Source organism: Ciconia boyciana, chromosome 7 (assembly GCF_034638445.1).
Source record: "Ciconia boyciana chromosome 7, ASM3463844v1, whole genome shotgun sequence".
Lineage (NCBI taxonomy): Eukaryota > Metazoa > Chordata > Aves > Ciconiiformes > Ciconiidae > Ciconia > Ciconia boyciana.
In genome coordinates, this window is record NC_132940.1 from 3,542,462 (window position 1) to 3,569,550 (window position 27,089).

The 27,089-nt window shown below is 45.9% G+C and overlaps 1 protein-coding gene across 5 annotated transcripts in view; it reads left to right on the forward strand.

The window, feature by feature from the left end:
• The first annotated feature begins 4,719 nt into the window (after nucleotides 1-4,719).
• Nucleotides 4,720-27,089, forward strand: part of DOCK7 (dedicator of cytokinesis 7) — a 109,849-nt gene continuing 87,479 nt past the window's right edge. For all 5 annotated transcript variants that reach the window (XM_072868995.1, XM_072868996.1, XM_072868992.1 and 2 more), the window contains exons 1-2: nucleotides 4,720-4,876; nucleotides 14,786-14,891. In XM_072868995.1, coding sequence (XP_072725096.1) covers nucleotides 4,839-4,876; nucleotides 14,786-14,891 — 144 coding nt within the window. In that variant the 5' untranslated portion in view covers nucleotides 4,720-4,838. The remainder of the gene's footprint in view (nucleotides 4,877-14,785; nucleotides 14,892-27,089) is intronic.

The window sequence follows — 27,089 nt, forward strand, 5'->3', positions numbered from 1 at the left end:
CCTAGTGAATTGATTGAAATGCTTCTTCATTCACACCCCTTCAGCGTGAGAGATGTTGTTTCACGGATACATGTGTGTTAATAGAGCACTGGGTCTAGGCCATGAACTTTAGATAGGCACTTAGCCCAAATACAGCTCGCAGATGTAGACTCAGCTGTTTATTCCTCACCTTTTTGTTACACGGTTTATCAGAGAAGACTAAAGGGTGACTTTCAACATGACAGTCCATGTTTTGATAAATTGCTGGGCTTTTCCCTCAGCCCCCAAATCAGCAAGGTAACTAGAAGGGAAATGCAAGAGCTACGGTGGAGACCCATCACCTTTCACAGTGCCCCTCAACTCCCCTCAACTACTAATACATCCAGGACAAGTGAGGATCACCCCCCCAGCTTCTCAGCGACCACTTACGCAGAGCAGCAGATGCTTCTTGATGATGGCTGCATACACAGGCTAACTCCTTTTTGGAGGTAGCGATGTCTCAAAGGCTGATGCATTCTACTGTTGGAATCTGGTGCACAACAGCATAGATTCCTTCTTTGCTTTCTAAAACAATGATGAAGAATTACAATGTGTTAAGGCAGAGTAACTATTCAGTATCCTCATAATGCTGATAAGGTTCCAGGTTTTAAATTGGTTACTAGAAATACATAACCTCTATCCAAACATTAATTTAAATTAAGTCGGGCTGTATATGAAGGTATTAATTGCAGTGTACACAGTCCCTCCACTGAAGTTAGTCTTGATTTATCTTCACCCTCATTCTGAGATACCAGTCACCCTTGAGAACAATACATATGCACAAACAACTTTGAAAAATAAGCAGCCTAGCACTCCAAATATATCATCAATTGCATACAATTTCAGTCTCATTTAAAAGAAAATAGTTCAGTTTTCTACTGCAGGCAAAATCTGCCACACAACAGTTGTTTTTGAATCAGAGGAATCTGCTAGCTCCTAAAGAGATGCTTGGAGAAATTGTTTTTGCAGACCAAAATTCCATGTAACAGGTCTCTGTGTCCAGTTGGTCACATTCTCCTCTTTGCAAAGCATGTGTTTGTTTCTTCAGACAAAACGTTTCCTTCAATTAATTCTCTTCACTTTTAAGATGAGAAAACGAGGCAGAAAGGTTATGTGACTCTCAGTGCCTGGCAGTGGCAGCACTCACCTTAGTACTCGAAATAATACAGCGACGCCACAACATCAATCATACTGACTTGCCAGCGATATGGAGGCAGGATTTGTTGATACCATGAATTTTAGTGTTTGGCATTATTGGATTTATAATGGTAAAAGACTGCTTTTTTTTCCCCCCCATATTTCTTCACTTTTTCCATGATATCTTTTGGTTAATGCTCCATGCCCAGCAAAATTTAGAGTCAATCTACAGAAGCTCTTGGTTCTCTTTACAAGGTCATGCGTACATTTCTACCAACCTCAGTGATCTCTTACTATTTAAAGTCAGTGGCACCGACTTTGTAGACTTTTGCTGGGCTGTTATTACCTGAAAAGTAATGAGGAATCTTTATGTTATTTTTCTGAAATTCACTTGTTGATGTTGACTCCTAAATGAGTTGAGGGATTTTGTTCATATTTAGACCAACTATATGGAAAAAGCCTATTTATCTGCAAAGCCATACCCTCCCATTGAGAGCATATGATACACACTGTGTTTGATAGACATCTATTTTATATCCATTTTGTATCTTTGAATTGGAAATACCTATATTTTTTCTTTGAGTACATAGACTTTCCACATTAGATAGGGTGGAGTTAGGGGTTTTTTAAATCTCTGTTGATACTTCTTTACATTTATACGCTTCAACAAGATGAATAACAAATCATTCATAAAGAGGTGGGATCCTGTCCCCTACTCCATTTTAGCTCTGTAATCTACTGCAGTGATGATCTACAATTAGTGCAAAGGCCCTTCACTGTCAAGGAGAGACTATTGCATTAGTTTAGAGCTTGATTGCTCCCAGTTATTGTCCTGCTCTTCCCGCAAGGCTGTGGCCTCTCTGGCAAGGGTGGCAGAGCAGGATGTGTGTCCCCACCTCTGCTAGCAGTTTCAAACTCTGGTATCCAGGCACAGACTTTCCTTCCTCGCAGTTTCAGATGTCAGAGCACATCTGTCAGGCGTGGCTGAGGTGCAGGCATGTCTCATCCAACTGCCCTTCCATCGGTCGCCTCCAGCACAGAGGTGGGTGGATGGCTGGAATCAAGTCTGCCAGAACTCATCTGGCCAAGCTCTAAGCTGCAGAAAAAGTCAATGAAGAGCAGGGCACTGACAGATGAGCAAAGGTGACATCAAAACTCAGCAACTGGTTACCTCAAGCCCTTGTGCTATAGACTTTGGAGACATAGGAAGCAGCTGACATACAGCTTGGATGCCTGTGCAGGGTGAGGCAAGCAGTATGGGTGGTGGGTGGCTGTTTCAAGCTAAGCCATTCCTGCTCCTCAGAGACCTAAAGTCGCCCGTATCATTACTGCATTTTGAAGTGTACCCATGGTCTTTACACAGCCTACGCTAACAAAGCAGTTGTAGAAGGCTATTAAATAAGCTAGATACAAATTTTGGGGATGATACTGAGCTGACTTCATGTGTCCCACAACTTAATCAAGTTCTTCTGTCAGTGGTAGTAACTGACAGGAGGGGAAAATGAAACCTAAAATCCAAGAAGTCTCATGATGGACCTTGGATACTCTGTGCTCTGTGTATCAGGGCTTCCAGGGCCAGACTGCCCTTTGCACCTTCTGGCAGTGATAAGAATTTCTCTTCAGAAATGCAGGATTCCCAGTTCCAGTATAAAAGAGTTAGGCAGTGACGTTTTCCCTTAAGGCAGGACTAAATTAGCCCTCCTTCATCTCAATCTGATGCCATTTTGGAAAGGAAATTCCATATGGGATGGGAAAGAGGAAACATTTCTAGTGGTCTCTCACACTTAGGTCTGTTCCTGTAAGCACATACACACTATGTAGGAGAATTTATTCAGATCATAGAATCGTAGAATGGTTTGGGTTGGAAGGGACCTTTTAAAGATCACCTAGTCCACCCCCTGCCAGGGGCAGCGCCATCTTTCCCTAGATCAGTTTGCTCAAAGCCTCGTCCAACCTGACCTTGAATGTTTCCAGGGACGGGGCATCCCCAACTCGTGAGGACGTAAGAAAGTAAATAGCTCATCATCCACCCTGTGTGATGGACACGTGTGCAATTCTACGTGCAGGCAGTCATTCAAGAGCAAAAGTCTTTGTCTTGGCAGACATTTGTGGGATATTTTCTCTCCTCCCCTTGGAGAAGAGCAGCCCGTTCTCAGTGGTATACAATAGGTCTTTGCTTTGCAGTATCTCCATCTGTGTGCACGTGTGTGCGTGCATCTGTGTAACGCATGACAGCGCATTTCTGTAGCGGGCCACAATCTTATCCACATGGGATTCGCTTTATATGTGCACAGAGTCTGATTAACTCCAGTGGGATTACTCCCATATGTATATATTTGCAGATTTTGGGGCCTGACATTCCCTGTGTAAACACATACAAACAGAAACGCAGAATAATTATATGCAGCTGGAAATCAGTGGCTTCTGCTAGTGGAAAAATTGGTATAGTCAGATTGCAGTCGCAATGTGCTAGAAACATTCACACAATGCAAACAGATGGAATCGGATGAATTAACACTCGCTACTTTTGGACACTTCCTGGATTACTATTAATAGTTCTCTGGTTTAGATTAATGCACAGCATATGTCGTGTAACATTGACTTTGAATTATCTGCTAGAACGTGTCCTAGGCTCAATCTTTTTTTGAAGTTCCGAAATAGTTTTTTTTTCAACTCCCCACCCTCTACCTCGTCTTCCCGTTAGGATGGCCACCTCAAATACAACACAGTTATGGAGGGACTGGTAGTAATGACCTGTTGGGATGGAAAGATGGCTGTTACACTATTCCAGCCATCTTCTGAATTGCCGTTAGGGAGGATTTTTAGCCTTTTTGAAGGAAAAGTTGGTACCGTACAGGGTACGATAGACAAGAGCCCAGTCTCGTCCCTGCAGGCACATCCAGCGTGCGGGAACAAGGTCACGACGTCCCTCAGGCCCATGCTGGGTGGGGGTATGGGTGGCCAAGGGAGCCGGCCATGCCATGCAGACCCGTGACAGCCTGGAGCTGTGGAGCAGCCCCAGCGAGGTTCTTCCGAGGCTTAGCCTGTGCGAGACCCCGGCAGCGGTTTGGGCTGAGGCCTCGGCTGCCCGCACCCTCCAGTTGAACTCTGCAGGTCTCGCTCGATGCCGGGGTGAGATGCTGGGTGGTGTGAGCTGGGTGAAGAGCCATTTTCCCTAGCCACGAGTGGATCTTCATTATTGCAAGTAACAACCCCAACCCGCTCCGTTTTTAAATGGGTATAAAGCGGCACCGCGGCAGCGAGGGCGAGCTGAACCGAAGGCGCGTTCAGTCTGCACCACGGCAATGACAGGACGCGCTCGGTGAAGTCTGTCCGAGCCCTGGGGATGGAGGCCGGATTGCTGCCGGCTGCCGGTGCGGGTCCCGGGCCGGCTGCCCCAGCCCGCCCCGAGGGCCGAGGGCTCGGCACCGGCGATGGGCCAGGGAACGGGGACGGTCACTCCTCGCCGCGCCGCTGCCGCCCGCCCCGCCGTATGTCTGCGAGGAGCGGCCCCTGCCCGGGAAGGGGGAGGAGGCGGGCGGGCGCGGCGAGCGCCGAGGGTGGGAGCTGGGCCGGCTGCGCCGCGCGGGTGCGCGCCTCCGCGGATCATTACGGCGCCCATTCCCGGCTCCCCGGCTCCGCCAGCGCCGAGGAGCGGCCGCGCGGAGCCCCGCAGCGCGGCCATGGCCGAGCGCCGCGCCTTCGCCCAGAAGATCAGCAGGTAGCCCGGCCGCGGAGCGCACCGGCGCGGGGCGGGGGGGGGACGTGCCCGGCTCCGGCCGCGGCCCCGGGCGTGGGGAGGGGCGGGCTGCCGGGCCCGGCCGGCGCGGAGCGGAGGGGCCGCCGCCGCGCCCCTGGGGGGGCGAGCGGGCCCGGCGCGGCCCGCGGGCCCCCGCCGCCCTGCCGGCCTTAGGGCTGCTGACAGGGCGCCCGCGCGGCGGCGGGCCGGGCCGAGCCGGGGCCGCTGGGCCTGCCGTGAGCAGCCCCCGGCCGGGCCGCCGGGCAGGGTCCGCCCAGGCCGGCGCCGCGGGGCTGCGGTTCCCCTCGTCTGCAACAAAGGGGTGGGGGATGCGGCCGTGTGTGTGCAGGGTGCCCGGCTCGCGTGTGCCGCTTCCCCGGGGAAGCGGGGGGAGGAAGAAAAAGGAGGAAAAGAGCTGTTTAATTCAGCTCCCTGTGAACAAAGGCCGGCCGGGCGCATTGTGCGGTCCCCTCTCGCCGCACAATGGGCGGCCCAGCGCTCCCGGCAGCGCGGCGAGTGTTTTCCTGCCGGTGCGGGGGTGCCGGACCCCTCCCCGGCCCTGCCCCCGGCCCGCGCTGCCCGCGGCGGCCCCGGCTGCTGCGCGCCGAGTTCGCCTTCCCTCCTCTGCCTGCGGCCGGGACGGGCGGCCAGAGCCCTGTCCGGGCGCTGCACCCCGTACCTGGGAGCAGCAAACCTGCCTGCTCGCTTCCTTGCTGCCTGCAAAATGGAGAAAATAGTTCCCTTCCTTTTGTGTGCCGTAAGCAGCTGGTTAATGTTAGCACAGCTCCTGGGACGTGCGAGGCTATTTGATACCTGAAGTGTTAAACATCCCCGTATTTTACAAAGTTTTTGTTTTGTTTTAAAGAGGTGTATTTATAGGAAATTACTTGCTACTACCAAGTTTTTGCAGATCTGTATTCCAAGTTAGGCATGTGGTTCCAGGTGGGAAACACAGTTTTTTTGTTTGCAGGTCTGACCAGGTAGCATTTGGTGTCCGCGGTACCTCTCCTAGCTGTAACTAGCAGCAGAGTGAAAGTGGGGACCAACAGTTTTGCTGGTGCTATTCAGGAGGCTGTGGAAAGTAGTGTAATTTTCATGCCGTTCAATGAGAAAACTTGTAGGTACTGTTACGAAAGCTATGATTGAGCAGGGTCACGGACAAAGAAAAAGAAGGTCAAAGGAAAAGGCTGTGTACGAGGTAGAGGAGCGGCATCAATCCCACCCCACCCAGGATCTGAAAACGGGGTGAAAACATCATTCCTCTCTTATGGTTCTCTGCAAACTTTGATGTGCACCAGCCAGGGGTTAATGTGGCAGATCAAGGTTTCAGGAACGGAGAGAGCTGGATTTGCTGCCAGACCGTTTTTCCTGGTTCTTGATTGTAGTCATAGAAATAGTCACATGCGAGACCAGGACTAGAAGTAAGAGCATAAGAGTTCTGCAGCCCTGGCAGGAAGTTAAATAAAATGGCCCTGGGGTGACCACTGCGGGTGCTCATGTTTCTGCCTGCGTCGGGCACTACCTCAGTGCAGTAAGTTCACCAGGCAGTAGCACAGATGTGCCACCTTTGTGTACCATTTGATCTAATCTGCTTGATGTGTTTTCAGACCAACTGAGCGGCAGCAGTGTGTGTGTGTGCAGGCAGAGGTGGTCTTTTCGACACGTTGGATTCATTTGTGGAGTTTACCGTTCGTGCAGGCTGTGCCTGCAGAAGGACCCAAGTGGTCTGCAATGAGGTCAGCTCCTCCTGGAGCAGGGCTGTTGCATCTCCAACTCTTTCTTTTATACTTATTTATAAGACTGCTGTATTTCTCTCTGGGATTTCCCATATTGTAGTGTTGTCTTCTGAGAAATCTCAAGTTCCAGGTTCATGGGCTGCACATCCAGTGCATGTGAAGGGAAAAACTTGTGGGCAGAAGACATGTTGTACCCAGAGGTGCCCAGGCTGAGCTGAAGCCCTTCTCATGCTGACACAGAATATGCTGCTCTGAATGTTACTATTTCAGAGGATGAGAAATTCAAGCAAGCAGCATACGGAAGTCCCAAGAGCTGTGTTGGTGGCTGCTGGAAGCCTTCCCCAGTTCCATTGTTTAAAGAAGAATAGATCCGTCGCATTTTCACACTCTGCCCTCCGGTTTGGCTTACTCATCGAGGTAGACGTAGCATTTGTCTTATTCACAGGAAATAGCCATGCTGCTTTTGGTTTGCCTGGTAGCGTGTAATTCAAATGGGATGTAATTCAGATCCACGAAGGTAAATTACTTTAAGACCTACCTACCAAAGAGATGCAAGCTTCTAAGTTGGTTATTACAGTAGCGGTGGAAAAATAAACGTGAGATCGGCTGTCCTGTTTCTTAGAAAGACCACAGATGTGGTCTTTGCAGCCCTGATTTACTGCCTGTGCTTTCTTCAACCAGTGTGGTGCACCTCAAGGGTACATACAGAACTGCAATGCCATGCGGTGTCTGTTTATTACTACCAGAATCTTTAAATATTGGGGACGGCAGCTATCAGTGACTGCTACAGCAGTTTCAAAATATCTTTTTAAGACTGTCTGTTACAAGGTATCTTTCTGACTAGGTCATGCTGCATGTTTTTGGAAGGCTTTAACAGATTTTTAGCCTGAACTTTGTCCGTCATGTGTATTTACTAATTCCTCTTGACTCCGTCAGAAGAAACTCCTAGGTTAAACTTACTATAGTGGGTTAATAATACCTGAAATCTTGCCTGAAATTGTTAATTTTTAATTGGAAATATATTGGTAATAAATTTTTTATTTAACTCTATTGGAACATGTCCCTCTGCAGCATCATAATACTTCTGTAGCTACATGTACACTATTGTTTCCATCTTGGTGTAAGAACAGATGTACCTCTGTTTAGTACCCCTGTTCAGCTCACATGGTGTTTGGGGGACTAGAGGAGAGTTGGCGGAAGGCAGGATCCACACCGGCAGACGCAAAGTTCACTCATTAAGACGTCTCAATAAAAAACAGTCGATACGTTATTCTTGAGGAACCAGCTAAGCTGCCTGTTCACTCTCAGGGGGGCTGGGTGTTCAGTACCGACCAAGCCGAGCGCCGTGTCTGGCCCCGCTGGGCTTGTGCTGCACTATCCCCACCGAGCACTCACCCCTTCGCCTGTGTGCACTTCAGATGCCCGGTTGCATTATCCCAGTACATTTTCTGGGTATGGGACCTCTTGGTAGAGAAATGGGATGTGGAAGCCCCCCCCCCAAAAAGGTCAGTTCTGAGTTCCTGAATGTTCCAGTAAGTGAAGCATGTTGTATCTCAGCACTCCAGCCTTTCCAGGAAAAAGTGTGCAGGTTTTTTAGAGTTCAAGAACAGAAAAAGAAAAAATCACCCTTTAAACATCGCGCAGCATACACAGTTCAGGCAAACTCATGTAGCCTTTCACGTGAGCCCCTGTCTCAGTGCCTTGTCATTGCTCTTGGACCATCCTGATATCGGGTTATCTAGGGAATCCAGAACTGCTTCGTTGGTCAGACCATCACCATTTTGAAAGTGTCTTTCCTTGGAAAGAGTTTTGCTCTTCCTTTACTGCTCCCACAGTTAAAGAGGATCCTTCTGACTTGGAATAACATACCTGCCTTACCCTCCGTTATGCTATGCATTTCAGCCTCGCACAAAGCCCAGAGTGTGATTTTTACCACTGGTCTTTACTCTTGTGCTGAGAATTTCAGTTTTCCTGTCCCCAGATGGAGTTTGGGGAAAATTGTTTTCACCCTCTTGGGTCCAGCCCCTTCTTCCGAGGTGCTTCCATGTGAACAGGAACCTCACAGTGCCGTGAGGCATGGCTGTCTGGGGCTGGGGGGTCTTCAGCAGAGCCTTGGCTGAAAGGGGGTGACCCTGCTCTCAGGCATTCCGTGATTTGGAAGTTCCCCATTATCCAGGGCTTTTACATTGTATATGGACAGCTTTCTGGAGTAATCACAGCTTGTTGTCTTTATGGTTTTGAATCGAGGGGAAAACACTTCTGTTCACTACATTCAGAGCTAGCATCTTATTTCTGCTGAAGCTCCCTTTACACTGATGGGGTACTGTAAAAGGTGACTTGGGAAGACTAAATTTACATTTGTGTTCATTTAGAGCCCTTTTACATTGCTTGAACGATGTGTCAGGGAGACTGACAGCCGCCTTTGCCCTGCCTCAGGGTAAACAGGGATGGTGTGAAGCCTGCACCCACTGAAACCGATAGCAAAGCTGTCACTGGCTTCCACGAGCACTGAATCAGGCCAGAAATGTAGTGGTCGCAGCAGAGTATTCATCACAGTTTATTCTCTTCCCACATCCAGATGCCATTTGCATTGTCAAAACACTATCACAGATAATTTAAAGTATTTTTAACAGAAGCTTCAGAGCAGCTTTTTTCTGTTCTCCAAAAGTCACGTTGTCTGCCCCTGTTCAGCCGTTGTGGATGTCTCATGCGGGAGTCGGCAGCGCTCTGGGAAGCCTAAAAAAAACTCTGACTGCTTAAAGCAAGTGAGAAGGCAGGAGAACAGTTCATCTCTAGGGCTCCGCTACAAAGCTGCTTCTTTGTACAAGGCTTCCTTGTTTGGTTGTTTTTTTCAATGTGAGATGTGACTTTGATCTCTCCTGAAGAATCCAGTCCTGTGGTGATTTTCACAGTAAGGTATCTTGGGAGTTCGTTCCCTTTGCTGCAGCCTAGGGGTGATGCTTTCAGCCTTAATAGTAAAATATTATCAGAAGAGCACCACAGGTAGCGTTGTGTGGTGTTTTCTGTTTTAATCAATGGTAAGGAAAAAGGGAACATGTTGTTGCTCATCTTCTGTGTTAATTTAAGAACCCACACTTACCCTGCAGCACTCAGGATCAGGCTGGGTGTCTCCTCAGCTTCGGATTGTAAATCAAACCCGTTTCACTCAAAGGGGAAGGAGTTCACTCTGAAGGAAACAGGACCTTGGGTTTAAGAGGAAGGCTGTATCCAGGGCATGGCTGAACTGGCAGGGTAGCTCAAGGCCAGAGCTCCCCCTCCAGCAGGTTCCCTCATCTACCTCCACGCATACCTGGTGACTCACACCATGGTTCAAGCCTGGGTGGAGCCGACTGTTCCTCAGGCAGGAGAGCCCAGGCAGAGCACGTAGGGACAGAGGGACAGGCCATTTCAACTGCAGCGGCAAGGCGGATGCAAGTGGCCGGTGCCATTCAGCTTTGGGAATTCAAACCCAAGCAGAGTGACTTAAGTAGGATAGACGCCTCCAGCCGTGCGCAGAGTTGGACGCAAGTGAGCCAGCTGAACAAAGAAAGATGCTTTCACTTTAAAAAGTAAACTATGTAAATACAATTTTCTCTGCTGCAGAGAGAGAACAAGCAGCTTTGCTATGGATTGGCGCAGATGCCTCGCTGTACCAGGCTGTCTTTCTCAAGAGGCAAAGGCTTGCTGAATGTAGAGTCACTGCACGTGACACACAAGATGAAGAACAGGCAGGAGTAACTGTTTGGTAATTAGCGGGATGGGGAGAAGCAAGCAATTTGCATTGCTCTTTCAAAATGGGGAGGGCTGTGGAAGAGAAAGACTTCCTCAAATCACTGCAGCAGACGCTCTAGACGACTGTATCCTGACCCACGTTTTCTGTGAAAGGGAAGAGTCCATAACCTTGCTTGGCATAACTGGACAGGTCTTGGTGAACCTTTTCTTGGGAAGGCAAAAAGAAGAACTGATATTTCCAGTATGCTTCTTAAGCTAAAAAAAAAAAAAAAGAAGGAACAATTTTTGGTTTTGACCGGGTAGGCCGCACAGAAACAGAAATGGTTTTTGTGTGTAGTAAAGAAACATGGAAGTGCAAACAAATGGTTTCATTTTGTTATTTACAGCTCAGAGGACTTTGAGAATGACCGGTCTTGTTTTGCTTTAGAAGCCAGTTCTAAGGGGATTTTTTTCCCCTCTCCTTTGTCTTTTTTTTTTTTTTTTCCTGTGTGAGCCACATGCACACACAATAATTAACGAGTGAAGAAGGTCAGAAAGGAAGTGACTAGGGAAGATGTACTTTAAACATAGACATTCATGAGGCCGTGGGCTGTAATTAACTGGAATGTTTGTCTAAGGATCCCAGGTTACATGTTGAATATAAGATAGTTATTAAAGAGGCAGTTTTTTATTTGTCCTTTTAATTATCAAGAGCTTTAATGGCTCTTCTGTTCTGCCAAATGGATTTTTTTTTTTTTTTCATTCGGAGACTATTTTGAGATTTATTTCTCTTTTCTGGTTGGGTTTGGTGTAAATACACTTTTTAACCTAAGTTGGTTTAGGAAGCATAGCTTCTCATTGGAAATAGTGCTCAGGATTATAATATAACACGAACTTACTAGTCATGAATAGATGCCATTTGTCATGGACAAACAGCTTTTGGAAATGGAGGAGGAGAAGGCGAGTGTATTGTCAGTTTTAGGGAAACTGTGAACCTCTGTGATGAAGCAGTGAGAAAGCAGACCTAAAAGTAGTCAGCTGAGGTGTTTTCTCAATAGGAAAATACTAATTTGGTTCTACAAAGCCCTAGTCAGGCCTTATCTGGAGCCATCAGAGTGATCAAGGGAGCAGAAAGCCTGTTGCAGGATCTGACCTTGCTTAGCCTTGCAGAAGGAAGGCTGGGAGGGGATAGGACTAATTTTTGTGAGTACCTTGCAAGTAGGAAGGAGTGGGAGGAGGGCTATTGAACCTAACTGATGATGTTGGCACAAACCCAAATGGGTATAGATTACCCATAAATACACTTGGTGATCAGATTACATTAGAAGATGGTTTCTAAATATCAGAAGCATGATGCTTTCCAGTGGGGGAAATGGTGTTCGATGCATTTGTGAATGCAGTGATACAGAAAGGTAGCCAAGAAGAGCTGTGGGTTAGACTGCAGGCTTGGCGTAAGTAGTAGTAAGTCCTGCAGACTCCACTCGGGAATTTTGAGGTCTAGAGAGCAGCCAGTTTCTTCATGTGGGGAGAGGTTTGATTGGTCATTGTGAAAGCTAGAGAGGTAAGACCACTTAAGACTTGAAAGTAGTGATGATGTCTTGGTCAAACTGATTGGAGGTTCTTCAGTTCTGACTTTCTGTGATCATGCTTCAGGGGAATTTTTAACATCCAGTGAGGTTATTAACAGGGCAGCAACATGGGGCAGCCATCGATGTACAGCACATGGTCAGAAGCTGTGCTGATCAGTCCCACCCTTTTGTTTTACCATGTTTCTTCCCCTATTGCATCAAATGACCTTTTCAGCGGAATGATGTTGGGTAGCGTGATAGCATCCATGCAAACTCATAGTGCCCCTAAGCAACGCTATAATTGCAGCCGAGCTTGCTTCTGCTTCAAGTTGGGGTAAAGCGCAATCGTAGCTGGAGTTAAGGGTGTATTGACAGGCCGTGCTCCAAATACAGCACAGCTCCCAGCCGCTGCAGAGCCGCCCAGCTGAGGCCAACACGCAGAAGAAGAAAGGACTGAGAACCCCTCTGGAGTCTATCACAAAGCATGTCTCAGGTTCACAAGGAGCCACCGCATGCAGGAGGAGCAGTGCTGACTAACGTGGCTAGGCATCAGCTGTGGTTTCACAGCTGAGAATGGGTTTCCTCCTCTGGCTATACTTTCCATCTGGAAATAATGTATGCCTCTTGAAAATGGGGAAAGATTTTTAGTTTTTCCTGTGTTGTGCTGCATGACAAAATGTGGGTTCTGATTTTTCCGATCAGCCATGTGATGAAGGGCTGTGTTCTGCATATCGTCAGGAATTACACAAAATGCACACTGAGTAACAGATCAGGTTTAAAGCAGAGATGGTCTGCAACCCGGGGGCAAGCTTTTAAATCCCGTCAGCCACAGATGCGTCGTGTTTTCCATGCCAAGCAGCCATTTTAATACATTCCAAATTTTCCCATAAATGCTAGCAGCATGCGTGGTTTGTTCTCATGTGTGCATGTCTGTGAGCGTTTGCGTGCGCATGGTGGGAGCAGGGAAGATGGTTCTTCCAAGGATGATCAGACAGCCTGAATGTTGTCCGTCCCCAGCAGGAGCTGTTTGGTCTGCTTTCAGAAGCCACCCTCCAGAAGTGAAAACATAGTCTCCTGTGGATAAAGGCAAACATGAAGCAAACGACTTCTTGCAGCCAGAATACATAAAACTTTTTTTTTTTCCCTTCTGCAGTCCACTTTTTTAAAAGACAAAATAATGCTTCCTCTAGCTAATCTTACTCTCATCCTCTGGCCTGAGGAAACATCTGCTCTTCATGGTAGGCTTGGTTGTCCCAGCTAGTTCCCTTTCAGAGTTCCCTTCTCTTCCATTGACATCAGTTGCCTCCACCTGCCCCCATTCCTGCCCACCAGTGTTCACTGCCACAGCAGTCCCGAAGCTAGGAGCCCAGTCTGATGTCAAGGTTTTGCTCAGGGGAGGTTTAACCATCTTTACTTGACAGGGTTTTAGCAGCCCGTGCACCATGCTGATACACAGCACGTTCCCCTGAGTGAGATCAGGAGCGAGTCTGTTAGCCATGATGCTGTCCCCGCAAAGACTGCTGATGCAGCAGAAAAAAAATCACCCGTGTCCTTGCAGCCTCTTCATCTGTCTTATGCGCTGGTTAGCGTCTCTTCGGAGCTGGGACTTTGTTCTGGGAGACAGAGCGGACTGCAGTGCCGCGGTGCGGTGAATGACAGTTGGAAGTGGGTTTGTCCCTAATAAATTGATCATTGACTCCTGGAGAAGAGTACTCTCATGTTGGTGAGGTCCTGTAGACCAGGGCTAGTCAGCAGCTTTTCAGCAAAACGTTTTTTTGTAGGAAGAATCTGGGCTTTGGGTTTGCTTTTGAAACAAAAACATTTCCACCGTACTCGAAAACTTGGCTATCCCAGCTCTACTGCCGAGGTGAGCTGCAGCTTACTGCCGGGTTACAGGATGGAGATCTGTGGATGGTTGTGTTAGGGCTTGACCCACGGCTGTTTGTTAAGACAGTCTTTGACTATCGGCATTTTCCTCTCTGATGTGCTCTTCCTTTGCTGAGATGTTCCCGTGGTGGGTTTACCAGCTGTTGTGTTTTCAGGCTTACCAGTGACAACGTGCCTTATTGGGGAAACCAGAAAACCCCCGAGGGGCACAGCGTGTGTTTTACCCTCCAGGCGTGGAAGGATTGATCTGTGTTTTTCCTTCCTGGTGAGAAAAGTTGCCCAGTGGTGGGATTTCTCTCTGGCAGAGACCATAAGGCATTGTGCCCTGCTAGCTCGTACATCGCGTGTCCCCTCTGCTAGTCACCATAGTCCCACCGCTACCTTCCCTATGTGAAAGGATTTTTTGTTCTGACCCGGCTGGTTGTTTCCCATGTGTTGTTCCCTAGACATTTCAACCCACCCTGCATGGGACTGCTTTTCTGCCCCTGAGCTGGGTGTTGAAGAGGGTGGAAAGTGGCTGCCAGTCCTCATCTCTGTGACTGCAAAAACCAAAAAAAGGCAAGGGATGAAAATGAGAGAGCAGAGCACAGGAGCAGATGTGTGACCAGGCTTGGAACTGCTGAGGGGGGTGGAGAGCACTGGAGGAGAGCTTTCCTTGGTAGGAACTGGAAGGAGCCTTCTGGGAACAAGTTTATTTGTGCTTAGTGTCACATGCATTTTATTGCCACAGATGTGCACAAAAGAGCAGTTCACAGAAGGAAAAAAAATGTAATTGCTGTTAAGAACGTGCGTATGCAGCCTTGCGAGAATTTTGTGATTCTCCGGGAATTTAATATACAAGATCTGTTCGCACCGGCCGGTGACACTCGTTATTCCAACCAGCGCACTAAGTATTTGGTTTCATTCCAGCAGCAGTTTAAAGCATATTTAATATATCATCTTCATTGTAATTCTTTTACAGAGATAATGTTGTCCCTGTCTCGTTTCAGAACTGTAGCTGCTGAAGTCAGGAAGCAGATCTCAGGGCAGTATGGAGGGTCTCCCCAGCTTCTCAAAAACCTCAATATTGGAGGCAGCGTCTCTCATCATACAACTGTAAGTAGTGCTTGGAACATGGAAGACTGAAGAAGGTGTGCATAGTTATTTTGATTACCATTTGGAAAGAAACTGTAGTGCTGACAGGTTGTTGACTTAAGCGGCCCTGATAACACTGAGGAAAATAATTCCATGCAAAACCCGCTAATTTTGGAGGTCTCTCTCTTGCAAATCAGTTGGTGTGGCTGGGAATTTGTGTTTCTTCAGCATCTTTGTAGGACAAGGGGCTCCCTTGACCAGATGTTAGTTGTTTTATCCCAGAACAGCCTGGACTGGGCATTACATTCCATGTACATGTGTGGTTCTCTCCATGAAGAGCTCTTTGCAAGCTCATGCACTTCAGGTAGCTGGTTTTTTGTGTTTCTTGTCACTCTTGAGAGCAGGACCACAGTGGCTCATCTACTGTTCAGAGGTATTTTAAATGTTATTGTGAAAGTTGAATGTCGTTATTCCTCAGGAATGTATATTTACTTACAAGTTTACAGTCCACTTTCAAGAGCAGCTGAAATGTAGGCCACGTTGTGAAGGCTACCCTTTCTGAAGTGAGGTTTTCTTGCATGGCCTACCAGTAACCTTCAAAATTTATTCAGCATGGTGGTAAAAATTTCAAGAGTTCAGCAAACTTTTTCAGGCTGGAACTATTTTTGGAAGCGTTCCTTTGATTTGGATTGTTGCTTCAGGTCATAGCAGTTTCTTTTGCAGCAGTCAACTTAGAAAACAAATATTACAGCATCTTGTTTTCTTCAAAGAGGGTTGATTAGGTCAGGCAGTACTGGAAATATGCCGTAAATTTGATAGTCTGTACAAGTGTTCTGAGTTTGCAAGAGTTCTCTTGTTTTGGAGTAGGGACCCGTAGAGTTTCCTCAGTTCGTGTGCTGCTCTGTGTCCAATGTAATGCGTTAAAGCTTTCTCATACAGAGCACAAATGCGTCCTTGGCGCTCATCTCAAAAGGGATCTCCAAGACTAAGTTGACCCCTAGCTTAGAAGACTGACTTCGCTGCAGGCTGAAAGTTCATCTTTAAGGAGATCCGGCTGTGCCAGAGTCACTGGGGATTGAAGAGGGCTGGAATTCCTGTCATTTCCCTCTGCATCAGCTGTGTGAGTACAAGGAGACCAGAAGGCTAGCTTTGTCAGCTGTGTGCCCAGCCTTAATGGTGAGAGAGCACGAAGGAGGAGGGGTTAACGAGAGCGGTGTGTCCAGGACTGATGCTTTATCGCAGCAATCTCTGTAGGGGTGTGGAATGATAATACAAAGCCCTGACTTGGCAGTTCTGTATGGTCTTTTGCATAATCCAGTATTAGGCAATAGGGAGGGACCCCTGCTATTAGTGGTGTACACGGGATGGAGCACTTGCGGTCATTGAATCCACTTTCCTGCAGCAATGCATGGCTGAGGAATAGACGCCTACTTTTGAAGGATCCATTGGATGTCCATCCCACAAGCTTTTGTGCCTCACTTGTCTCACACGTGGTTTCATCTTGGAACAAGTTGGCTGAATTGCCTTTCTACTCCCCATTGCTTTCATAAGGCAAGATCTCTTCTGTGTACCTCTCCAAGCTGTTCCTCAGCCAGCCATATTTTTCATAACTGTTTTTCCTTGTATCACCTCATTTTGCTCTGAATTGTCTCTTCCACTTTTTCTTCCTATTTCTAAGGTTTTTCCATTCTGCCATCATCAAAGTGTGCACGCTCAAAGCTTCAGTCCTGTTGATCTTCACATGTAATTCTTAATGCAGGATCAGATTTGTTGGTCACAGTATTGTCAGCCCTGTCTTCAGTTCTGGTATCTCTCATTATCCTGTTGCTGTTGTGCTTTCTAGTAAATATATGCAAGTATCTATAAAAATCCTGGAAAAGGTCATGCTAACTGGAAGCAGGCTCTGAGCCTTTCCTATCAAACTGCATTGCGCGATGGTTGATGTGATAAGCTCCTAGTTTGTCATATTAAATTCTGTGCCGAGCAGAGATGCTCTTCAGAAGCATGATTAACATGGAGCGATAGTTTTGTAGGAGATAGTTTGTAGGAAAAGTGTATTTAGTTGTCATGAGTCTATATCCTGAGGCTGCATAATATGACAGAGGTTCGCTTGCACTGAATTTTGGGTTAATTTCTCTCCCTTAGGCATCTATCAGAATCTGCTGTGCCTGCCTGTCCTGGTTTGATAACAAACATTATGCAGAGAGAAAGCATTACTGCTGTGAAGCTGAAATAGCCATTTGCTCTGGAAAAGTTCAGAAGTCTGTGTGTCATTACACTTTTACAGAGAAGAAATAGAAGGCCCTGAATCTGCATGGCAGTTTTGTATAGCCGTACTGGTTTGAAAGCCTACAGTAGGGTGCATAGAGTGTGTTTAAATAGGAAATTTATGCTAAAATGTATGGATATTTTAATAAAGCTATGTGATTGAGTTTCATGTGAGTATCTCCACAATGGCAGCAACAGTTGCACTGTTGAGTGTGCCGCATGGAACTGGAGGACTTCTAATGGTAATGCAGTCTCTCCTATCCCGTGCATCTTGCTCATCGTGTTGGGCACTTCCATAGATAGTTATGATCCAGATAAGGTCAGCACTTACTCTCTGTTGACAGTTGCCAACAGTAGCTGCTTATGGTAATTCGTCTGCAAGTCTCATCACGTGCAGTCCAATGGAGACATTTTTATGGAGAAATGTATGCTTTTGTGAATGAAGGGCCCTCAGCACTGTGCTTGGCTGGGCCTTTTGTTTCTTGTTGGCTGAAGCCAGTGCAGAGACTTTTCACACTCAACAGACTTGCGTGTGGTTGAACCTAGGATAAATGCAAAAACCTGTCAGCTGAATTTTAGCGAGTCTCTTCCCTTTTGCTTCACAAGCAGCAGACAAAATGCTGCCAGAACTGTTTCTAATTTAGTATCTGGTAGAGCTGGGGAGAAGACACTGCTTTCAAATGACTGTACAGGAGCTTGCGGTTTATTATTGTCAGCCTCCACCCTTCTGCCACTTTAGGAGCAGCTGATTTTAACTGCATGTCCCGCAAACCACAGATACGGGTCCAAAGCCTTCAGAGGCTTTCTGTGTATAACCTGATGTGCTGAATTGGGACTCCTTGCAGGATGCAGTCCTTGCAGCACTGAGCTTTTATTTTTGAAATCGAGAACAGAAGGCACTGACAGTTTGTTACTGAGAAATAGGAGCTGGTAAGGTCTTAGAGTTAGATGGAGGAGATTTTATTTTTTTAAGTTACTTTTGCAAGTCTCTCTAAATCCACTGATAAATCAAGTGTGTGTTCGCATCTTGCTGTTTACATTCTGGGTTGTAAGCCACGTGCTGTGCTCATCTTCGGTGCATCGAGAGGTTCAATATTCCCTTGTGGGAGCTGGGGCTTCTCACTGGCAAACTCACTGATTGAATGCACTGAAAGCGGAGAGCTTGCACTTCCTTCCAAAGAATTCCCCAGCATCTTGCAAGATGGGGTATTTGCTTTGTTTATTTGATGAACCGGACTGTTTACTATGGGCTATTACAATCCCTCGTGACTAACCACTTTCTTTTCTTTCCAAGTTTATTCTTTCTGTTGAGCAACTCCTTGTGCTGTGGTGCTTGTTAACTCTGTTTGCTCACCCTCTGTTGCACCAGTGATTTCCTCTCGTTGCTGCATGCTGCAGTGTGGCAGAGGCCTGATTCCTCCCTCTGGATTTCTGCGGTAGTTTTACCTGGATGAAGCTGGATTGTGGACTGTCAGAGATTAGCATGAGTTACTGTTGAAGCGAACCAAAGCTTTCTCTGAATCTTGGTGTGCATGCCTTGGTTTGCTGTTTAATGGCTGCTTGTTATACTGCTTTGGTGTGGGAAGAGCAGAGTTTTGGTTTTTATCTGCAAATGGACTTGTAGTCTGTTTTTTTCCCTGTGTGTGCTGTCCTTTTATGAGGGCAGATGATGTTCTCGAAGGACAGAAAATAGTCACTAGGTATCTGGACTTCTCTTCAGTTGTAGCCCAGGTGTTTCTGTGTCTTGTTCTACATTCAGCAGCTTTTGTTGCTTAATGATTGCTACATTCAGCAACTTTTGTTGCTTAATGCTATTAATATTTTTCAAATTAGATAAAGACTTATAAAATCTTGCGTTTCTAAATACTTCCCTTTTGAGTGCCAAAGATAGTCTTTGAAATGTTTTTGGTTGTTGTCCAGAACTTGATTTTTTTTTTTTTTCCTAAGGAAAGAAAATTTTCTTAATTTTTTTTTTTTAAAATCTCTAGAGGTATATTTTAATTAGAAGAGCAGCATTTCACAGGACTTGCAAATAAGCAGAATGAATGTATACTCAGTTGCTTTACAGAAAAATCGCAGCTGTTTCCAAAGGATTAGGGGTAATATTTCCTGTCTGTTGGTGTATGTTACAGCATAGTTGAATGTTAGTATGAGGAGGAACACTGTTATAAGAGATGCTTATTAGTCTGGGAATAAAGAGGTCTGGATTCTTGGACATGATGTGATCTGAACATGTCTGCTCTCAGCGCTCCATTTTCTCCATGTAAAATAAAGGTGCTGACATTTACATATCTTTGTAAAGCACTTTGGAGTTTATGGGCATTATCTGGGCTAATTGAAGCTTTGTCTTGGATATACTGGATGTCAGACTTTGGTTGTGTATTCAAAGATAGTATCTAATTATTCAATAAGAGAATATAGGTTCCTTTGTATATTTCCATTGTTTATTTTAGCATAATTTAAAAGAAGAAGAAATGATAATCTGTGCAAATGAATGGAAAACACTCCAAGGGAAAACATGACAGTATCCTATGTGGCACAGAAAAGGGTGTTTTAAAGTGTTCAGAGCCAAGTAATTTTATCACCAAAATCACTAAAATGAAAAGGAAAATGAGCCAAGTCTTAATTCTGTCTCAAAGCTGATTAAGGCTTAATAGCGACTCCCATTATATGTATTTCCTGGAGGTTTTGCCCTGCGTTGCTGAATGGTCTATCCTCATCAGACAGGGGAGGATGGGAGAGGCATCCACATCCTCTTCCCTGCCTCCTCCCATTAGGGATTACTCACAGTTAACTCTGCTCTGGTGCAGGCGCTTTCTTTAGTAAATTAAAACTGCCACATACTGTTTCTAAAGTCAGTAGTGAGTTCTATTGCAGAGGTCTTGAGCATTTTATATGTTAAGTTGGTGAGTCTGGTATCCATTGAAAGGTTGCTGAGTCTCATTTATGTGCAATAACTTAAACAGTTTATACGTTAGCAGTGATAACTAATCTTAACTAAATGTTATTATGCTGTGAATTCAGTTACTTAAATGAAGCATTTATGACAGGCCTGTTAATAAATACTCAGAATCTAAAAATGCCATTAAATCCTACTCTTTGTTTATTAAAGTCAGTTGTGACACATCTTTTTCCGAAAGAAAATTCATAAACAAACTGATGCTTAGTGGAAACTCTGCTAATACCCTAAACTGCAAAAAATTCTTAATATTGGATTCAAATTTCAATGTAAGAATTTTCAGTCTGAGTCCCTGTTGTTCTGCTTGCAGTCTTTCACGTTAATGCTGCCACGGTCCCAGCAAGCAGCAGTGGATTGGAAGACCACTGCTTCACGATGCTAAATTGTAGCTGCTTTCTCCTTCTCGGCTGTCTCGCTGCCGCTTGCCTGTGAAGGCTCAGGAGAGCCGGCGGAGCGTGCTTTAGTACGGGCTGTGAGAGTGCATGAAGGAGTAAGTCGATGTCAGAGGACACCTGAGCACGTGAGGAGTAGATGTGCTGCTGCAACAGTTCCTTTGTATATATGCACTTGGCAGTCTTTTGCAGTCATAAGGCATCTTAAATGCATTGTTAGTCTTTTTAGCGCTAAGCTAATTTGAATGAGACCCACATCTCTATTATGTGGGCTAGAAGGGTTGGGTGGATGCACCCATGTTTTACACCGGCCTGGCCAATGCTGTCACTGTGCGGGAACACTTGGGTGGCTCTGCAGAGCCAGCTCTGAACAGGAGGCAAGGAGGCTCGAGGCTGGAGGTCCACTGTGGTCCCCAGAGTTTCGGTCAACAGGTTGATGTGATGGTGTGCCGCTGCAGAGGTTAGCTGGGTGCTGGGGCTCATTGCTGGCATCTCCAGGCAGGGCTGCTCAGCTGCACAGAGCTGAGACATTGGGACCGGCTGTGCCCAAAGCTGGCTTGGCCTTGCTTGGTTTGTTAGGTGGAGCTTTGCTCCCCCTGATTGTGGCAGACCCAGTAATTTCTTCACCTGGGCACGTACATAAACCACTTCAGCTGTCCTCTAGTGCTGCTCCTGAGCTAATAGCATAGGCAGCTCCACGCGACGCCAGCTCTGGCGTCTTCGTGTGTCTCCTGGTTAATCCATACCCTGGATAAATTGCCCACTGATAATTGAGATGTGACTGTGCCAAGTATTTTCCACTGAGAAGAGCGTGCATGTTCGTGGTTGCCACGGTTCAGCTTGCACAGTTCAGAGCCACCATGGTTTGCCTGTGTGAACACTAAGGGTCCGGAGGGATCCATCTCCGCTGATCTGATTTAGTGTTTCTGCCAAAAGTGGGAAGTCTGTGATTTTTCTAGAGTCTCTGATCAAACTGTTCAGCTTTTTCATTTCTTTAATAATGGAGCTTTGATGTTTTCTTTGTCTCAGTCTCTGTGCTCTCAGTCTTGGTGCAGTTTATCAGAGGGTAGCTCTTTCAGATCAGTCTCAGCACTTGCATTTTCTATATCAAAGTCTTTGTGTTCTTGAAATACTCTCTTGGTGAAATTACATGATTCTTAGTCATCAAAGAAGATACTGTCGTTCTTCTTACCCATCCTTGGAGGTATAACTCATGTCTTTCTGGGTTTGGTAAGAAATTGCTTTAGTATTCCCAGATAACTAATTAATCTCTGATTAATATTAATATTTCTGTACCCAAATGGCTTCTTACATTAGCAACCAGTTATAATAGCAAATAACCTAGCAATGTTTATACATAAAACATGGCACTGGTTTTGTTAGTGGCTGTTATTTGTTATATGTAGGATCCCTCTTTAGGTAGGTATATTTACAAATATTTCCTTTCATTAGAGGTTTTTCCCATTTCAAGCATTGTGATATTACATGAATTTGACACACATTACAGATCACTGGGCTTGTCTGTAAAAAGAATCCAGAATTTAATACTAAATATCCTCAGCTCTTAAAAATGGAGGCTTCAGACTATTTCTAAAACATTTTTTGTCTTAACAGAGAATGCTTACAGAAATTTTTGAGGCACATTTACAATTTGAAACGAAGGACTTTTATCAGTTATTCTCTATAGTAATTACATCTTTCAAAACACTCTGCAAAAGAAATAATAAGAGCTAGAGCAAAACAGGAGACATGGAACTACATTCCAGGGGCAGTACACATGTATGTGGAGATAATTACTGCATTTTATGGCTGGGGAAGTGTCATCCTCCTTGAGGGTTGGTAGCTGTCTGTGGTTGATGAAAAACAGAGATTGCCGAGGAATCTCCTTGGTTCATTTGAATATTTCCATGTATTATAAATGCAGCCAGAAAATTAAACGCAGAAGTTCTCTGTGCTCACCAGTCGTTAGGCATATGAAATTAGGGGTATGGGTTTTCTGAAATGCAGTAATGGTAGTAGACAAATATGTGATTCTTAGAATTTGGATCCAGTGATGACCATTTTTGGAGTAAGTGTTTAAGTGGAAGAAAATGTAATTTATGCAAGTAAAACATATTTTTTAATACTGTGGCATTGGCAGTGGTTAATATTGCACTGCTCATGTTTCAAAACCTCTTAGAGTGACTATGGCCTGTAGTTCACACTTAAAAGTAAATCTGTGCCTCTGTTTAGCAAATACATTTCTTTAAACAGTTACCTTCTTTAACTTGCCTGCAAATTTATTTTTTTTTTTAGTGTGTTACATTTCCTGTATTCTCAGATTTACGCTGAGTCCTTCCTACAGTACATCAGCTTTGACTCCTGTTGCGGTTCCCTGAGATACCAGTATCCCTTTAAGGGTGACGGGATTTTGCCACAACAAGAACAGGCCATCTGCATTCCTGAATGCTCAACAAGGGAAGTGACTGTTTGCCCTGGAGACCTAGCGATAGCTAAGAGAAGGCTGGGGCTCAGCTTTGAAATGTTAATCTGCTGCTTCTGTCCTTCCAAGATTTTGCCCAGGGAGGCAGTGGGTGGGAAGTTGGTATTAATTTAGAATTTCAAGCTTTGGTGCAATCTGTTGCAGTTTTAGCACATTATAAATTGTTTAATATTTAAGGAGGTATTGATGTTAAGATGGAACTTTGTCCTACTTTCAAAATTGGCAAGAAATATCACCCTGATTTTGAAGAAATGCCTAGCCGCCAAGTAAAAATAGCAGTCAGGGTCGTCCCTGTGATGAGCTCTGCAAGGTTAATTTTTCAAGGTCCCTTATCGTATCCTCGCAGGGAATTTTACTCCCACACAGGAGGCAGGAGGTATAACCTTCCAGTCCTTGCCATTGTCATTTTTACAGGGCCCCAAATTGTACCGTGATCCTCACAGAGGCTGGGTCTTTGCCCTTGGGCACGATGAATCTCATTTTAGATAAAAGAAAAATTGGTCTTGGGTTGGGCCATGAGCTACTTGGGTTCAGATCCCTGTTCTGCCAGATGCATCCTGCCAAACCATCACGTCATAACCATTTAAAATGCCGCTCTGTGTCCCCGCCGCCCCCCATGAGAGTAGGTATCTTGGGGGGGCGGAGGGGAGAGAGGGAGAAGGAAATGCGAGGGACACGGTGCTTTTCATGGCTGTGCTGACCTACGCTAGCTGGAAGAGCCTGCAAAATCATAGCTGGGGTCAGTGTGTTGCTGAGAGCATGTCCCACAGGACTACTTGTGATGCTCAGTGCAACACGTGTGAGTTAGGCAACAAAATTCTTGAATAGGATCTAGAAATATCCCCTCTGCCCAGCTGTTGGTGTAGGGAAAGGATAGGTTAAAGTCTTTCAGGCAAAAATCTGAATGCCTGTGGACATCAGAGCATGCAGCAATGATCTACACAGGACTTCTTCTGTGGTTCAATCAGTATCTGTGAAATGGAGATAATAATTGTCCCTTTTTCTGCCCTAGCTGCTACTGTGATGCCTTACTGACCTTCTGCACAGTGCCCAGGAGAGCAGACCTTTAGTCTTTAGGTACTGGTGTAGGTGTAATTGGTTCAGTAAGGCAGCAAACTGGAGGGGGAGGCTGTTCAGGCAAGGGCTCTAACGATGGCTAATTAAATGGCATGCTAATTAAATACTTATCCTTTGGTCATTTCTTGAGCATGACGGAAGAGTGCATCTATGGCAAGTATCCCCATTGCCTTTGTTAGTGAGGCATCCCTGCTGCCTTTTGAATCACCTTGCCCTGCACACTTCTGCTTGCCCAGCTCCCTCTGAGCGTGGCTGCTGCTGCCTTCCCTGTCAGCTGTACACGGCCAGCATGCTCGGCAAACCCCTGGTCACTGGGGCACGCGGGAAGTCCTGCTTGTCAGGGAGGTCTGCTCTGTGCACGAGGGAGCTGGTTGCAGTCGTCTGTTCTCAGGAATGCCACAACAGAGCAGGTCTAATACAAATCTGCCCTTTGCATTTTATTTTTTGCTTCCTTGGTGGGGTGGAATAAGCCATGAGCTTTGCAGCGCGGTGCCCTGGGTGTAGCTTTCCTCCATGTTAGCCCTTTGCTCCTGTAGTCCTTGGGTGAGATGCGTGGCTAAAGCAAGTGGGGGTCTGTGTTACCCTCCGTGGAGTTATGCCATGTCCCCTAGCAGAGGCTTCTGCCCCTGTTGCCAGATTCGTGCAGATGCTTCTTTTGTGATGATGATACAGGTAGGTGCTCCAAAGAAGGAAATAAATAGGAGAGAGACATGTTTCGGCTAGCGGTGCACTAAAACTACAGCAAAATACAATGTTTGCTGTCTAGAGAAGGACAAAGTCGATAGGAAACGAAATTTTATTTTCAAGCTTTTAAGGGGATATAACAGTGAAGAATAACACAGCCTTAAAGAAGAAAGCTTGACTGTCCCTGTTGCAGGAGGGTTGTAAACCTTTGAAATAGGGTTTTGTAACGCAGCTGCTGAGAGCTGTAACTGCAGCAACACAGATGCACCTATGGATTGTGTGTGTGTTAAATAGTTTATATAAGCCAAATCAGTCAGGCTGGTGTCTTAGTTAAGGTGACAGAGCGTGTGTCTATGGTCAGGTTAAGGACATATATGTGCAGAATTGTTATTTGCAAGCGATGTGTTTGATTCGTGGTAATTGGGCTGTGTAAGTCTGAAAAAGAGAGAGTCCCATTTGATTTCTTCTGTACTTCCAGTTTATCAGTTCGTTGTGTTTGGTGTTTACGTTGGCAGGGAGCAGGTTATGCCCCTCTTACTCATACCGAGTGTCCCCTTTCTCCCTGTGTAGTCCTATTCATTTTAATAGCACCAGAATAGCGCTTGCCCTGAGTGAGGTGGCAGTGTCCGATCCTGGGATAAAGACTGAGTGAAAACTGTGTTAAGGAATTGTCTGAAAAGCTGTCCAAAATCTGATCTGTAATTACAGCTCACACAAAATCAAAGAGTGTTTTTTAAAAGAGCAGCAATCGTGGTTCTGGGAGCAGGCTTTCCTTTGCATATTTTTAGCGTGTATTTGCCATTAATTTAGACTATTCCATAGTCCTGTTGGGAAGATGGTCAGAGCTCCTGTACAGCTTCGGTTTCTGGAGGGCCTTAATAAACTCTTCTTGGAAGAAATGGACACCCTTGTCAATGATTTCTTATGGTAACGCTCCAGCATTCCCCCTGGTTTATTTTAAGCTTTAGATATTTGTGGTTTATTAGCCAGTTGGTAGGTGGACTGCACGTTTGCAAATACTTGATTGAAATTGTCCCTCTGCCTTTGGAAGTCTGATGAAGAAAAACCAGCTGCATTTTGGGGCGGAGGCACCTACTGTTGCTTCCTAGGAGCTGTTGGGAGGAATCAAAAAGGCTTTTCCTGGAAGTGGGATGAAGATTGCGTTGAAGATTGCTGTCTGCAGCCTGCCAGCAAGCAGGGCTGTGGGAGAGTACAGCTTTATAGCTCCTCAGCTGTTCCCCCATTTCTGTTGCAGCAGATTTTAAAACCTTTTAATATGCAGCTGAAAGCGTGATTTGCTATTCTTGTGATAATCTGGAGATCAGCTATATGTCAGAGTGGTACACAAGGAAAAGGGCGAAGCTTTGTAAACTAAGAAAGTATCACAGTCCTAATAGGCCGGGGAGTTGGCTGTTGGGTGCCTTGTTATTTTTCCTGGTGCCACGAGGAGGTAAGCTGGGCCTGGAGACTCGGAGGTGAGATGATAGAGCAGGTTCTGCTTCTCAGTCAGCGGTGAGGCTGGGATGATGAGGTTGGGTAACCTGGTCTTTATCTGAACTTGTCCAACTCCTTTGGTGTGCGCATTTGATCTGATGGATTCATATGACGATTTCAGGTGACTTTGGCCAGGTTACGGATAACACGGGAATAGCCCCTTGTATACTGTGTCTGTTCTTGGTCTCATCCACAACTTCAGAGGGATGCAGGACGGAGGAAAGGTTAAGGCATCAGCAGTGAGAGCCGTGAGAGGAGCTGTCGTGGTTCAGTTCAGACACTGGGATGCCATTTGGGTTCATTTTCCTTTCGGTGCATTTGTTCATCCTTATTTCCTCCTCCTCTTTCATCACTTCTTCCCCCACAAATATCTAAAGCTTAAAATAATGTGCTTGCCTTTTATCTGCCAATAGTCTGACATGAAGTAGTTCCTCTTCATAACCATGAATTTATGTTTGGCCTGTTTACTCAGGTGCTAGACAGTATTTCTGGCTGCACAGATGGTGAGTCTAATACAGGCTTCTGGGTTTGACTTTTATGTTTGTTTACATCTTCATGGTACAATAGTTATCCAAAGAGACAAACTGGAAAATTGTGGAGTGCAACCTTGGGCCTAATCCTGTGGTGTATGACGGGCTTGGAAACCCCCGGAGCATAGAGCTGGGAGCTGGTGTTGGATAGTCCCCTAAGCACTGCCTGCCTTTCCGGATTAGGTGTTTTTTAACTAGCGTAGCCAGTTCATTCATCTTTTGTCCAATGCATTACAATGCTCTTGTTGGACAAGTGAAATTTGAGATGTAAAATGCCAGGAATGGGGAAAACATGGTGCGATTGGGGCAGTGGCAGTCTCTGCCCTGTGTCTG